The 16,978-nt window shown below is 42.7% G+C and overlaps 1 protein-coding gene across 1 annotated transcript in view; it reads right to left on the bottom strand.

The window, feature by feature from the left end:
* EXT1 (exostosin glycosyltransferase 1) overlaps positions 1 to 16,978 on the bottom strand; it is a 280,625-nt gene that overhangs the window by 4,605 nt on the left and 259,042 nt on the right. The window contains exon 8 of the mRNA XM_075582398.1: positions 12,521 to 12,610. Within this exon, the coding sequence (XP_075438513.1) occupies positions 12,521 to 12,610 (90 nt within the window). The remainder of the gene's footprint in view (positions 1 to 12,520; positions 12,611 to 16,978) is intronic.

Below are 16,978 nucleotides of genomic sequence, written 5' to 3'. Positions count from 1 at the left end.
CCATCCATGCACCTGTACGTAGCTGGGAATATACTGATGGCCGGTGCTATAATACTTCTAAAAAAGAAACTTTACTGTGTCGATACCGATATTGAAACCAAAACGTATATTGCAATAAGAGCAGTGGTCCAAAATGGCAAGATACGATGGTGCTAACCAATGTCATGGCAGAATGCTACAGAAATCCTGATCTACAACTGGCAACATAACATCTGGCGTATAATCCGCCGATTATGTAATGGTAAAAGTGGGCAAAAAGGGTGCTGCGGATTATGTGCAAATGTATTTCCCTGCCCACCCCCCCACAAACTTGTTATATTTCCTCCCAGAAGGCCGATTGGACAACTGCAATTTATGGCAATTTAAATTGCGGGTTATACGTCACCGCGGATTACACGTAATTTTTTTAAAATCTTTTTTGCTTGTTCCATGTTCCTGCGGATTGTACTCCGCCGCGGATTATATGGCGGAAATTACAATACATGTTTATCCGACTCATTTCTAAAATAATCAGCGATATTATTTTGTAACGGACAAAGCTTGCCAACAAACTCCTGTTCTTTAGAACTACTCTATGGGTTATATTCACAAAGCCATAAGGCACCTTCCAGTGCAGGAATACACTTCATAGCCAGTTTATTTGAATGGACAGAAAGCTGCAGTGTTGCGGAATAGCACCGCTTAATAAACATGGCCTGTATGTCTCTTTAACCCAGTGGTTCCCAACCTTTTTTGAGCAGAGGCACACCTTAAATTTTTTAAATCACGGGCACCCCTGCTGTTCGGACCTCACTCATCACCTTCTCGTTTACATATAACACACTCTCCCTCCTTTTCACACGCACACCCACCACAATAGTCCACCTTCTTCTTACACACAACTCATTCACCCTCACATATCATACCCATCCTTTTACTCAACACACACAAGATGTATCCACGCCCTTCCCACACAGCGCCCTCACCCCCTTTCCTAATCCTAAACACCACATTCCTCCTTTCTGCTCTTACTTACACAATATAACCACCACCACCCCATGCAAAGCACTAACCTTCTCTCTCCCCACACAAAGCTATCGCACCCTCCTCCTCACACAAAGCTATCGCACCCTCCTCCTCCCACACAAAGCTATCGCACCCTCCTCCTCCCCAAACAAAGCTATCACACCCTCCTCCTCCCCACACAAAGCTATCGCACCCTCCTCCCCACACAAAGCTATCGAACCCTTCTCTCCCCCCACACAAAGCTATCGCACCCTCCTCCTCCCCACACAAAGCTATCGCACCCTCCTCCTCCCCACACAAAGCTATATCGCACCCTCCTCCTCCCCACACACAAAGCTATCGCACCCTCCTCCCCACACAAAGCTATCGCAACCTCCTTCTCCCCACACACAAAGCTATCGCACCCTCCTCCTCCCCACACACAAAGCTATCGCACCCTCCTCCCCACACAAAGCTATCGCAACCTCCTTCTCCCCACACACAAAGCTATCGCACCCTCCTCCTCCCCACACAAAGCTATCGCACCCTCCTCCCCACACAAAGCTATCGCACCCTCCTCCTCCCACACAAAGCTATCGCACCCTCCTCCTTCCCACACACAAAGCTATCGCACCCTCCTCCTCCCCACACAAAGCTATCGCACCCTCCTCCTTCCCACACACAAAGCTATTGCACCCTCCTCCTCCCCACACACAAAGCTATCGCACCCTCCTCCTCCGCACACAAAGCTATCGCACCCTCCTCCTCCCCACACACAAAGCTATCGCACCCTCCTCCCCACACAAAGCTATCGCACCCTCCTCCTCCCCACATAAAGCTATATCGCACCCTCCTCCTCCCCACACACAAAGCTATCGCACCCTCCTCCTCCCCACACACAAAGCTATCGCACCCTCCTCCTCCCCACACACAAAGCTATCGCACCCTCCTCCTCCGCACACAAAGCTATCGCACCCTCCTCCTCCCCACACACAAAGCTATCGCACCCTCCTCCCCACACAAAGCTATAGCACCCTCCTCCTCCCCACACAAAGCTATCGCACCCTCCTCCTTCCCACACACAAAGCTATCGCACCCTCCTCCTTCCCACACACAAAGCTATCGCACCCTCCTCCCCACACACAAAGCTATCGCACCCTCCTCCCCACACAAAGCTATCGCACCCTCCTCCCCACACAAAGCTATCGCACCCTCCTCCTCCCCACACAAAGCTATCGCACCTCCTCCTTCCCACACACAAAGCTATCGCACCCTCCTCCTTCCCACACACAAAGCTATCGCACCCTCCTCCTCCCCACACAAAGCTATCGCACCCTCCTCCTCCCCACACAAAGCTATCGCACCCTCCTCCTCCCCACACAAAGCTATCGCACCCTCCTCCCCACACAAAGCTATTGCACCCTCCTCCTCCCCACACACAAAGCTATCGCACCCTCCTCCTCCCCACACAAAGCTATCGCACCCTCCTCCCCACACAAAGCTATCGCACTCTCCTCCTCCCCACACAAAGCCCTCCCTTCTTCCCTCACAAGATCACAACATACCATATCCCACCAACATGGTACAATGAATTCTGCTACATATGTATGTCTTTATTTATATAGCGCCATTCATGTACATAGCGCTTCACAGCAGTAATACACGTGACAATCATATAAATAATAATATATTATAAATAAATTATAATTTAATATAAATAACACATAATGGGGAGAAGTGATTCAGACATAAAAGTAACACAGATAGTGGTAGGGTGCAATCAGGTATGGTGCTCAGCAATCAGGTATGGTTCTGTCTAAAAAGCATATATTCCCTAAGTGTCCAGATATTAATGAAATGTCCACAGAGTAGTCGCTGATAGTAACCGAGAGGGATATGTGCCTAGTGGTGTCCACTTGACAACCACACAGATTGACACACCAATAAACACCCAATCAGTATAAATACATAAAGCAATGTACAGTATACAGAGGAGAAATTACAGGGCACGAGGGGCTTTCACCTGCATACTTTCAGGGACAATCAAGATATCTGTGGCGTGCAATCCATCCGAGTAGAAGATCCAGGAGATAGCGGGTGAAGACAGAGCACTGCCAACAAATTCCAACTTCCAGCTTTGGAGAGGGGGAAAAATATCCAAGGCAACTCGAAAATGGCAAAATAGCAGATCAAAATGTATTGCAAGCTATCAACAATACATGGACTACATGAACGCACCTACGCGTTTCATGCAACAGCACTTTATCAAGGTATCAATCTTGATAAAGTGCTGTTGCATGAAACGCGTAGGTGCTTTCATATAGTCCATGTATTGTTTATAGCTTGCAATACATTTTGATCTGCCATTTTGGAGTTGCCTTGGATATTTTTCTTTCTTTTCAAAGCTGGAAGTTGGAATTCGTTGGCAGTGCTCTGTCTTCACATGCTATCTCATAAAAGTAACACCATGCAACCACATGTCTGCGTACGCTAGTTGCAGGCATACCTAGTGCAGTGGGTTTAATGAAGTGGCTCGAAATGCAGATTTTTAAAACAGTGACAGTATTACATAACAGTAGCCCAGCAATTATTATTTTCTTATACATTCATTTAAAATTCAATAGATGCCAAAAAAAAAGAAAAAATTCAAAATGAAGAATGCATCCAGAATTAAAGACACACTGTAAAAAAAATACTTTATAGATTTAACAATAAGTGGGATTGATGCTTGAACTAAAGGATTGCAAGTCACATTAACTGAAACATTATGCAAATGGAGTTTAGCATGCAGTACTCCCTCTGTGCGTGTACTGTACATACATTACTTTTTTGGAACAGGTTTGCCGAATGTTTAAAAAAAAAAAAAAATAGAAAAATACAAAATGAAGCTATGTATCTTTTTTGTCATCTCTTCATAGAAGCTATAATAATAATGAGCATTAAATCGCTCATGCCACAAATTCTATCATTTCTGCTATCGACTTCATAATTCTTAAATACCTATTTTTGTCACACAATAGGTGCTGATGTTTTAAATGTTCCTGTTCTTAAAGCAGCAAAAACGTGAAAAATCCTATATTTATTTTTTAAATACATCAGTTCTGAAGTATTAGATAATACTGTCTGCATTTTTTTTTAAACTCCTAATACCATGTTTACTATACAGATCATTATTTTGTTTGCTACAGCAACCATTTAGAAAGTCACAACCACTTACTCTTTGGAAACAGGCTCGGACACATACTTAAAAAAAAAAATTAAACTCTGCCCCATGGCAACAAAGTATCACAAACAGATCTATTGCTGTGTTCCAAATAGCTTTCAGAGTAATATATAGTCTGCTGTAACAAAAATGTGTTACACTTAGCTATAAAATGTTACATACCAGCTGCAGCATTTCACAGACTGCCGCACAAAGTTAGTAGGCGGCCATTTCAGGTTTTTACAGATTTAGAACAGGAGCACCAAACGATTGCCAGTTTAGGTGATAATGTAGCACTATACATTGTCACATGCTTTACATATACAAATAAGAAAAATAGAGGGGAATGCTTTAAGATTGATATAATATTACTAATGCACGTCTGTGAGCTGGGTCACCAGCAATGTAACAGGGGGGGCAATTTTCTTACAATCTTGTTCCATGCCAAAAAGGTTCTAAACACCCTGGCTTACCCAGGACTGTAGGAAGAGTACATATAGTCCAAGAATATTGGTAGGTAGATAAGGGAATAAACCCCTAATGTGGTGCTTCAAATTGGTGTCGGTATTGAGGACTGTTTAATCCTCAGTGTAGCAGTGGTAGGGCAGATTTGCCAATGTTTGAAGTAATAGAGGAGAGCAGCGGAGTGTGTACCCCTAGATAGGAAATAATAACTTCTTTTGGGCACAATAAGGCACAATGTTTAGATTTGTGACATGTCCTAAACATGTTTGTTGTTTTGTATTATTTTTATGCATAATAGGTAAATTAAGTACATCTAGCTCTCTAGGATAATCTCTTGCAAGCTAAATGGTCATTCTAAATATGCTTAATATTATCAGATGATGCATTACCTATTAATGTATATTAATATGTATATATTTTAAATAAGATTAAATGTCATGTTATGCTCTCCACATATCAGTTTGCTATGGCAGCCAGAGGATAGACCTGCTACCCTTACAGTATTAGTTTCCCAAAATGTATTCAGGAACCATATGGTTAAAACTCCCCTCCATTGGATTTGATGGGCAGCACCCTTCTAATTTACATAATTATCCAGTGGCCTGTAAATTACCGGCCAGGGGCGGGGATTTCTAATTGATCACGTGGGTGTCTGTGGGTATTTAGTGAACACCCCTGGCTGCAGTATAGCACTCTTTGAAAAAGTCTCTTAGACGAAACGCGTCAGAGAACCTGTCCTGTTTTTAATGGCAATGTTGCCGGAATAAAGCTTTTGCACGCAGTCACTGCCGCCAGCCTGTCTTTTTGCTGTGCTCCAATGTCCTTGTTTCTCCCCTCCTCTCTCCTCTTCTCAAGAATATTGGTAGACCGCACATGCTTTTTAAAATATTTAAAAGAACAGTGTTTTCTTTTCTATTAAATATCACAGGTGACATCTTTGTAGCAGCCTCCTATTAGATCTCGAATGTATTACAGACATACGTGATCCAGCCTTGGAAAAGGGTCCACAGATGGGACGGAAACGCTGACCAGTATAACGAATAAAATCTTTTGTTAAGGAGTTGACAAGTGCGAGGGCTTGTTTTCTGTTCTCTACATTTTATCCTAGTCCGGTTTAGCCTGCTAAGTATGTTTGAATGTATTTTATTTATATAGAGCTAACGGTAAACTCTGCACTTTCCAAAGCTACAATATTAGGGGGGGTAGGGGGGTAGTAAAAACAATTGTGATAAGAGCCGCAAGTAAACAACAACATAATGCAAAGGGACACCCTGCCCTGAGGTGCATCCCATCTCAGTGGTATTTTGAAAGAGTTACAGACACAGTAGGTGAAAAAAAGACATGTATTAAAAGTGCAAGTCAGGAAGGTCCTGTGCATTTGGCGCCAGTAGAGTAGGCATAGATAATTTAATGAAATACTTCTTTTAAGTGGTGAATTCTGAGCGGGGCTTTAAAAACGTAAAGGGAAGGTGCTTGGTGAATATTAAGTGGCTACAGTAAAGATTGATGAGTGAAAAAGGTTTACGATTCGAGAGAGCAGCACAGGTAAAAGGTATAAAGACCACTTTGAGTTGGGCAAAGCGGTGAATAGGGGTGTAACGAGAGATCCGAGATGAGCTATAAAAGGAATTTAGAGTTTTAAAGAAAAAGCAGGAGAAGCATGTTGTAGTTAATGTGGAGATTGATAGGAAGTCAGCAGACAGATTTCAGAAGTCTTCTAGGAGAGGAGGAGTTTATTTGAGCAGCAGCATTTTGAATAGATTGCAAGGGAGAGAAGTGTGAGGCAGGGATTCCAGATATAAATAAAATGTTGCCCAAATCGATATGAGAGAGGGAGAGGCATTACTGTTTTTAGTAGTGAAGGAACAAAGCAAGGGGCGTATCTAAGGAATGTTGGAGAGGAATAAATCACAAGCAGTAGGCTTAGCAATAGTGCCCAATGTCAGGCAGTAACTGCAAAGGCAAATAAGATCTTATCTTGAATTAAACGGGGCAAGGATGGAAGGGAAGTAAGCATAATGATGTCAATGTATGAAGCATTAGGCACACCACAACTTGAATATGGAATGCAGTTTTGGGCACCACTTCATAAATAAAAGACATTAGGGAACTAGCAAAAGTGCAGAGAAGAGCCACCAAATTAATAAAGGGGATGCAAAATTTGACTTTTTCGGATAGGCTATCTAAATTAGATTTGTTTAAATTAGAAAGAGGTATCTAAGAGGGAATATGATAACTATATACCAACATTCAATATCAATACAAGGAGCTTTCACAAGGACTATTCATCACAAGAGCAGTACAAACGACATGGGGTCATCCCTTATGGTTGGAGGTAAGGAGATTTCACCAGCAACAAAGTAAAGGGGTCTTTACAGTAAGTGCAGTAAAAATGTGGAATTCATTATCCATGGAGGCTGTGATGGCAGATACAATAGATATGTTTAAAAAAATGTTGAACATCTTTTTTGAAAGGAAAGGTATACAGGGATATACCAAATAAGTAAACATGGGAAGGATGTTGATCCAGGGAAAAACCCGATTGCCATTATTTGGAGTCAGGAAGGAATTTATTTTTCCCTTTATGAGACATCAATTGATGATATTTCATTGGGGTTTTTAATTTGCCTTCCTCTGGATCACAATACAATACATACATATATGGGTTAAATATCTGTCCCCTAAATTTAGCATAGGTTGAACTTGGATATATGTCTGCTTTCCACCTCATCTACTATGTCAGCGATTATATGAGGGTAGAAAAACAGCGAGCAGTTGAATGTAACCCATAGGCAACATACTTGCATGACAGGATGGACAGTAAAGGAAAGAGAACAATGGGGCCTGGAAATGAATATGAGGAGCTCTGTTATAAACCTATTGAGTTTGGGGTGACAGAGGGTTATCCTACTGTAGCAAAGATTTCAGACAAGCTTCTCAAAAATGTTGCAGCTTTGCACGATGCTAAATCAACGTGTGACCAAGGGTTTTGTGCAGTGCGCGGGCGCACACACACACACACACACATACGCGCACACACACACAGACACACAGACACACAGACACACAGACACACAGACACACAGACACACAGACACACACACAAACAAACCCAATTATGTTTTTTTAATCTCTAGCAAGGAACATAATGCTTTAGGTAGAACACCAATGTGTCCTCAGCACTAAAAACATGGACACATCTTCACAGAGGTAAAGCTATACTCCCCAAAACAGAAGAGCAATGTGACAATAAAAAGATAATTTTTTAATTATCAAAGCATCAAAAAAATCATAAAAATCACATTGGAATGTGGAACAAATCAAGCGAACTATACACAAAAAAAGTGGTATAAGAAAACATGATACTTATCCACAACTCAAACAGGTAGCCAAAAACTGGAACAGAGAAAAAAAAACACCAAGGGGGCTAAATACTAGAACCGACAGGGAGGGAGAAGACACAAAAGAGCTAAATAGGGGCAATAAATAAATAAAACGAAGTACAGTATACGCAACTACAGAAGGCTGAGACTGACTCAGGGAGACACCGAAGGACCTTTTCCTTTTAAATCCCTGTTTGTAGGAATCCAAAGGGAAGTGCCATGGTCCTTTAGGGCAGGGGTGCGCAAACGTCTCGTGCTGCAGCCCCCTGCCGGGAGCCGCAGCGTTCGCGACCCCCTCTCTCAAGACTCGCCGTCAAATGACGTTGTGGGTCATGTGACGTCACGTGACCCCACAGCATCATTTGACGCTTGTTACAATGGCGACACGTGACGTCACATCCCCCCGCGGTGGCATTTGACGCCGCGTCGCCGCAGACCGGGCAGAGACCAGGTAAGAGAGTTACAGAGGCCTCACGCCTCCACCGGCATTTAAATTAAATGCAGTGGGGAAGAGCGCCGGACCTCTGTAACCGCCGCGCCCCCCCCACTTTCCGCACCGCTGCTTTAGGGGCACGTGGGGATGGGCGTTGAGAAGGGGTCTGTCACCCCGAAGCGTGGCCCCCCATACGTGTATTTCATTCTTTTTTTGCCCCTATTAAACTTTTTTGTCGTCTCCCTCCTGGTCGGTTCTGGCATTTAGCCCCCATTGTGTCCAGTTTTGGGATGTATACAATACGTTTTGGCTTTTGGCACCTGCCCCTGCTCTCTGGCTACCTGTCCGAGTGGTGGATAAGTATCTTATGCTTTTCTGCTCATCATCTGTAGCTTTGTTGTCTTATACCACTTTTTTTTATTTTAATATCGTTTGCTTGATTTGTTTTACTTTTTCACTGAGTTTTTATGCGTTGATAATTAATATCTTTTTATTGCCACATCGCTGTTGTGTTTTGGGGAGTATAACTTTACCCCTGTGAAGATTTATCCTTGTTTTGAGTGCTGAGGACCCCTTGGTGTTCTGTGTATATTATAAATTAAGTAGAAATAGCTGTGTTAGTCCATTTGCAATAGTGCAAAGTAAATGAAGACGTCAGGTGATACCTTTTTAATTTGGACTAACAATTGACACTAAAGACAGGCTTTCGAGAGTTCTCCTCTCTTCCTCTGGTCAGCAATACTGATTTACAGAGATTCCATGGGCTTAATACAGATGTAAAAAAAGAAAAACAAGATCGCAGATGATGCAGAGAAGGAAAAAACAGACAGGGCAATAAATGTATGGAAGGGACAGTGAGACACAGGACCATACAGTACATCCACCCGCAGTGTGCAGGGGGTGGGGATGCTGGGGGGAGAGGGGATTCATTGTACAATTACAGAGATGCAGGGAGAAACTTTACAAAAAATTATGGTAGTGGGTTAAAACCCCCCATATCAGCATTAAATCCTCTCGTTTTAGTGTCAAAGTGTATGACAAAGTTTAGTGTCAAATGTTTTCCGTTCTTGAGTGCTTTTAAACATCCCATTGAATTTGAATGCCTTTTATGGAATGATCTGGCTGTGAGAAGTGGTGTATCACTGGAGTGCAATATCTTCCTTCTTCATGGTGTGGTAGGTTCGTTCTGGTTTTAAGTTTTTGGCTAGTTTCACCAATGTAACATCCTTGGTCACATTTGCTGCATTGAATCATATAGACCACATTCCTGGATGTGCCGCAAAATGTTCCTTTGACATTGAATGTTCTATGTTTGTTTTTAGGGCTCTGTCCCAACTATTTCAGGTGCTGTTCCAGTTTTGTATCCCCCCCGGCGAGCACCATCTGCGGCTCGTGCACACGCGCGATTGACAAGCTCCGATCGAGCATGAGCGCCTGGCAAACGCCGTTTGCGCATGAGCAGCTGGCAAGTGCTGATTGTGTATGCGCGCTCACCAAGTGCTCCTCACATCTTCGCAGTTGCCGCTCGCCGTTCCTGCATGCGCGACATTTGTCCCGGTTTTTACCGGGACAAATATGGTAACCCTACTTATGTCCTCTTGCACCTGTTTCAGTTTTGATTTTTTTTTCTTTTTTCGGTAAACGGGTAGTGTTTGATTTAGAATACATAATACATACATAATACATTCTGCTTTACGTAGAACGTCCCTGTAATTGCCTTGTCCTGCCAAATGAACTTCTAAAACTCCTCTTCAACTTCTAGAATTCAACTGGGACGAGCACAAGCCATTGGACAACCAGCAAAAGACGAGCTGAATTGAAGCAATTATTTAAACATGGGTAACCATCCTATGGTACAATTCTAAAGGCCCAGTGCATCTATTTTGGATTAACATTCCATTAATGTCAAAACAGTCAACACCAAGTTTATGAAGGGCATAACTAAAAAATGAGTCCGTGTCACTTGAGATGACCAACATGCCCTACTTTTCTAAACAGAAACACTTACTGTAGCAGCTAGAATCCAGACGTAAAAAAAGAAAAAGCCTAATTCTAGATATTTTATTCCACCACCAGCATTAACATGGGATTAAAAGTAAATTAAGTAGCACAGTAATCATGAACTCTGCATTAGGCGACCGAGCAGAAACCCATATTGAAGACTGACATTTATGGCTAACCAAACAACCAACCAACCAATCAATCTCCTCCTCCCTCTTCATCGTGTGGGGTACAATGCAGGCTTACTAAATAACTAATGGGTCCTTCCAATAGTTGCTCAGAGAGCCTCCGATTGGTAGCAGTGTCAAAAGTTATTATGTTCGTTCCATGCACGATTCTGGATGTATCTTTGCAGCTGTGGATTTTTTCAGGCCCACCAACTTTACTAGTAATAATCTAGGTGGAACAACTGATTTGACAGTTCTATTCTACATTATTATTATTATTATTATTATTATTTCATACTGGCTAATGGTGTAATCTATTAAAAGCAAATCTTAGGAATAATACAGCAAAGTACTATGAAATATTCAGTATTCTGAATCCTTCTCTTCTTTGTTATACCCATAATTAACAGAACGGATCCTCAGTTGGCCTAAAGTATTCTTGTTTCACTCTTTTTTTTCTACTGTAATTATCCTTTCACATTCCAGGCATATACAAACATCTTAAGTTCCATGGGAAATGTTTGATTTTGTGTTGGTTACAGATAATCCAATCTTGCACTAAGATGGAAGATACTGTTCACGAAACATTAATTAGTGAAATGAATGCTACAGAGGGCATCTCTCTCTGAATGACGTGATGGGAAGATAATACTAAAGAAATCTCTGTCTCGCTCTCTCTCTGCCAGCAGTGACATTATAAGAAAGTACTATATGCAAACGAAGAGGCCAATTAGTGGGTAACAAAAAACATGCACTGGACGGAGATGATTTTTCGGATAAAAACCCCTCAAATAAAACAGTCATCGCAGGGATTTAGCAAGAAATCAGATTCTACTGCTTTAATAAAAACTATATATATATATAAAAAGTTATTCTACTAGTCCAGAATTGTCTCGTTTGTACCAGACCAATTCTTTATATCACTAAAATCAAAACTGAAAGGTTAGGGGGCCTTTCCCCAGAGGTCCGCCGTTTTCCCATTTCTCATATGATGTGACGCTCTGCTCTCTAGCAGCTGGAGTGCTAATTAGCTCACTGGCTTCTCTCTACCCTCTCAGAGTCTCGCCGCAGGGGGAAAAGGGAGCTGTCAGGGAAGCGATTAGCAGGCTTCCTGCACACTATGCCAGTTCCATTACAGCACAAGAGATCCCCCAAACTCATTCCATGTGAGGGAGACGGGGGACAGGAAAAGGACAGTCGAGGATCAATGGGGGATAAGTAAATACCTTTACAAACTTGCACTAAGTTCTACAATTCATAATGAGTCCAAGGTCATTAGTCTTATTTCATTCAAATGTTGCATCCTGGTTACAGGCTCCAAAATCCCATTCATTTCTTTAATTGTCCAGAAACAAGAAGGTAAACCTTGCCAATGAAAAGATTCCCCAGCCCCTCCAATTCTGCTTGTAAATGTAACTCTGCTTGGTCAGTCTGGTTCTCCTTAATCTCAGCTGTAAGATAAATGTGGATTGGTATTTACCACCCCTACTATGTCAACTGTTGGGTATTTTATGTCTTCCGCAATTGGGGAAAAAGAAGGGCAACTGTATCTTATCAAACAACACATTAATTTTCTATTGTCTGAACTCCTTAGTCCAGGAGTGGCCAATTCCAGTTCAAGGGCCACCAACATGTCAGATTTTAAGGATATCCCTGCTTCAGCACAGGTGGCTTAATCAGAATGCCTAGTATTTGGCCTGCTGGTGGCCCTTGAGGACTGAAGTTGGCCACCCTTGCCCTAGTCTGTTGCCGTTTTCCTTCACAACAAACTTATTTGGCCTCTCCCTCAGTACCATGCAGATTCATTTTTGGAAAGACTAGGAACAACGCTATTTATCTCTAGAAATACAAGAGTTCATTCTAAGTGGACAGAATCATACTGTACCTCAGTGGTTGAAAGCACTGTGTCTTCGTCGAGGCTGAGCACAGCATCCGTGACTATGTTATCGTAAGGTAGGAAACGGCTGCTCATGACCTGCAAATAGAGGAGTAAGATTGGACTGAGAGCTGCATATTAGGTGTAAAGCTCCGACCTTTGTATGTATGTCTTCATTTATATAGCGCCATTAATGTACATAGCGCTTCACAGCAGTAATACACGTGACAATCATAACAATAACAAATAATACAAATAATACATAAAGGGAAGAAGTGCATCAGACATAAATGTAACATTTAGGAAAAGGAGACCCTGCTCCGAAGAGCTTACAATCTATGCAAGTAAGGCCATTTCTAAGCAAGTCCAATGACTGAGGAACGGCAAACTCACTGACTTGCAATGTGCGGTCATTCCCTCAACACAGAAGCAATGTAGAAGCTTTCTGTGCTGGACCTAAAGTTCCCCCCTCCTCCCGCACCCCATGGCATCATTTTATATCTTTAGTGCTAGGTGTTGGACCAGCAGATAGGCATTGTTCAATATATACTATAACTAATATAGTATTAAATCATTCTGAGGCCACTGGCAGTTCTACCCTCTGTTGACCCTTAAAAGCTGCAAGAAACATTTTAGGTTGCATTTATTACTAACTTGGCCCAGCGTACCTCAGAGTGACAGCCAGTCCGTCACTACCCTTCAACCTTGTAATCAAGATTGAAGCTTTCAACTTAAGATGGATTTCTGGGCATGGCTGTCTCTTGTGCTGAAGATGCGTGTGTCAGATTTATGTATTCTCACCAGGTTATGGGATGATAACGCTGTAAATATTATTGAGATCAAATGTGCATATAAACAAAAAAAAAAGGTATAAAATATGAGATTTAATGATAGCAGCTGATATTTTATTTCCATGTACCAACAAATACATTCACACTTTCACAAAACAATATAAAGTTATTTTTCATTAGCTGTAAACCGTGTTCAATGTTTGTTTATTTACTAGCTTATATACCCGGCGTTGCCCGGGATTTCATGTCCACGTGTACTGACCCACTCGTGACGCAGGATGGAGCTGCCAGGACTTCCATCCTGCACGTGTAAGTAATAGTGGTGTGTGTGTGTGTGTGTGTGTGTGTGTGTGCTGCTGCTGCTCCTCCTCCTCCTGCTCCTGCTCCCGGTCCCCGTGGCTGGCTGCCCACGCGGGATGGGAGGTGGTAGTGGGGGGTGTTCCTTCCCCCCACCCCTCGGTCCCCGTGGCTGGCTGCCGTGTTCCTTCCCCCCCCCCCCGGTCCCAGGCGCTCCCATTTCACCTGATGGCGACTGAGTGGGGAAAGTACCTTCACCAATTTGAAGAAGCCGTCACCCTCCCCGCAGTCAGCCAATGGGAGAGCGTGAGAGCGAGAGGTGTGTCCGGCAGCCAATGAGAGCACGTGTTATTATGCCACTAACCCACAAACAAACAATTTTTGACTTTTATATATAGATAGATAAAATGTTTTACCAGGAAGTAATACATTGAGAGTTATCTCTCGTTTTCAAGTATGTCCTGGGCATAGAGTTAAGATGACAAATAATACATGTTTACAAATACAGTTACAGCCCAGATTAAAATGTGAGACAGCTTTAGTTTTGAGAGAACTTAAGACTGGTGGCGGCTGTGAGAGTCTCCGGTAGATTGTTCCAGTTATGGGGTGCACGGTAAGAGAAGGGGGAGCAGCCGGATACTTTGCTGATCCTTGGGACCACGAACAGTCTTTTGGAGTCAGATCTCAGATAAGTGCTGCATGTGGTATGAGTGAGGAGCTGGTTCAGATCGACTGGTAGCTTGCCCAGAAAGTATTTGAAGGCAAGAAAGGAAAGATGAACTTTGCGCCTAGGCTCAAGTGATGACCAATCTAGTCCTTTGAGCATTTCGCAGTGATGTGTGTTGTAGTTGTATTGGAGAATAAAACGGCATAATGAATTGTAGAGGGTATCAGGTTTGCCAAGGTGGGTTTGGGGTGCCGAGCTGTATACTATGTCCTCATAGTCAAAAATTGGCATCTGCTGTGCGATACGCTATCTGACCAGCAGACTTTGGGAGGATTTGTTCCTGTAAAGTACACCTAGTTTGGCATAGGTTTTGGATGTCAGGGTATCAATGTGCATCCCGAATGTTACATTGGAGTCAAACCATATGCCCAAGTATGTAAAACTAGTAACAGGAGTTAGGGTGGTATTATCGTTGGTTCTGATCTGGAGCTCAGTCATTGGAAGCTTTAAAAATTTAGCTTGGTCCCAGATACCATTGTTACAGTCTTGTCAGTGTTTAAAAACAGTTTGTTTTGGGAAATCCAATTTTCAAGTCTCAAAAGTCAGATTTAAGTATGTGTTCAAGGTTGGAGAGGCTATGACTGTGTGCATATAGGATTGTGTCATCTGCATGCATGTGTATTGAAGCTCCCTTACAAGTTGTAGGAAGATTATTGATGAACACTAAGAAGAGTAGGGGCCCCAGAACCGAGCCTTGCGGGACACCACAGGTAATATCCAAGGTGTTGGAGTTAGAGCCTGAGATGGACACATGATGGGATCTACCGGATAGGTAGGAATGAAACCAGTTTAAAGCATGCTTCCTTATTCCAGAGCACTGAAGTTTGTTAAGCAGGATAGCATGATCAACAGTATCAAAAGCCTTTGCAAAATCTAGGAATACTGCACCAGTAAGTTGTCCCCGTTCCATTCCACACTGAATTTCATTGCAAACTTTTAGCAGGGTAGTTACCATGGAGTGTTAGGGGCGAAAGCCAGATTGGAATTGTCAGGGAAATTTGTCTTGGTATAGTAATCGCTTAATTGGGAGTGAACACATTTTTCATGACTTTGGATAGTATTGGAGAAGAGAGATTGGCCTGTAGTTTGAGACAGTGTTTTTGTCCCCACTTTTGAAGATTGGGACAACTCTGGCAGTTTTCCAGGTCTTAGGGATATGGCCTGCAGACAGGATAGAGTTGACTATGGAAGCAATTGTTTAGGCAATGGCTGGGGCATGTTACTAAAGAAAATATATTAGCTGCCGGAAACAGATTAAAATGCTGATGACATTATCTGAAAGGAGTTTTCTTTCACCAAAGATTTACAAGGTAAGTAGTAACTTGTTCAGACACCATGCATGGGCGTGCTCTACGGGGTGCAGCACGAAGGCCATGTGGGAACGCCAATCCTCGTGTCCTTCCGAGAACAGCACTCAAACCCGAAACAGTTAAAAGCAGCATTTCATGTCTCTGTTCTGCCCTCAAACTCCCCAAAATGTTAAATGGTGCAATATGAAGCAACACTAATCTGACACACGTCCATCCAACCACTTACCTATTAGCTAAATAATAAAAGCCCAAATTAAATATTAGAACCCCCCAAAAGTAATTACAATGGCAAAACCCAGGGCTGCCCAATAAACTTCATCAACCACAGACATTAAACAATAGTGGATACACACTTCTTTCTACTGCCGAGAACAGATTGTTCTAGAAAATTATACAGTGGAGCAGGTTTTTACTTTCAGGGAGGTGAAGCAACCTCCTCCCCCAGCCTCAGCATGAAATGCTGTTTTAGGTATCAGCAGAGAGAAGAAGCATAAGATCTGCTGAGAGCACAAGTAAAACTTACATTTGAATATTAACAAGGCAGCCGTGGATTCCAACCATCAGCTGTCGAAATATTTTCCACCAAAACGCATCTCTGTGTTTGATGATGTCTGGCACACAGCAGCCTTCGTTAAAGAGAAGCAGCAATGCTCTACCACATGCCTGGCTGCACACAGGAGACTTGTTTGTGGAAATAACAGCATCAAGGTCAGTACTTACACAAGGTGAGAAGGCGTCCGCATTTCAGAATCTTAAAAGGATCATCGCTTTTGCGAAGCTTAAAGAAAAATATCCAAGCGGGCTCAACCTGCCAGGTATTCTCCTGATGCCGTTTACATGTCCAGTGACTCAAGCAGAAACCATTAGCTGCTTACTTAACAGGGACTGTAACCTTTCCTTTGTGAAGACTTTAAGGGGGTATCACAAACAAGGTTTGCCCATTCAAGCAGTGTTATTATCAAGGCTGAGGACGTTTCCCGTATCAACTCAAGGAGAAGTGACTGTGTAGATCAGGTTAGTCCAAGCTCAGTCCTAAAAGATCAGCAACAAGCCAGATGTCCAGGGCAATAATTGTATAAGAAAAAGCTACCTTTAGCGAATGTGATTTAAAGGAAACTTGAAACCATGTCCCGCTGGCAGCCCTGGGGCAGCTCAGCATAGGGTTTGTACCACTCAGGTGTACATTACAGATCCATCATAGTGCCAACAAGTGGAACCTGAAGAAAGGACCCACTTTGTCTTTACAGCTTGTGTGTGATGAACCTACACATGTTCCTTCAATGATGTGGGCGGATTTCACACACTGTTGGGCTATAGAATCCTGCAAATTATTAAATAATGC

This window comes from Ascaphus truei, chromosome 2 (assembly GCF_040206685.1).
Source record: "Ascaphus truei isolate aAscTru1 chromosome 2, aAscTru1.hap1, whole genome shotgun sequence".
Taxonomy (NCBI): domain Eukaryota; kingdom Metazoa; phylum Chordata; class Amphibia; order Anura; family Ascaphidae; genus Ascaphus; species Ascaphus truei.
The sequence above is the reverse complement of the archived record's forward strand: the minus strand, read 5'-3'. Positions and strand labels throughout refer to the sequence as shown.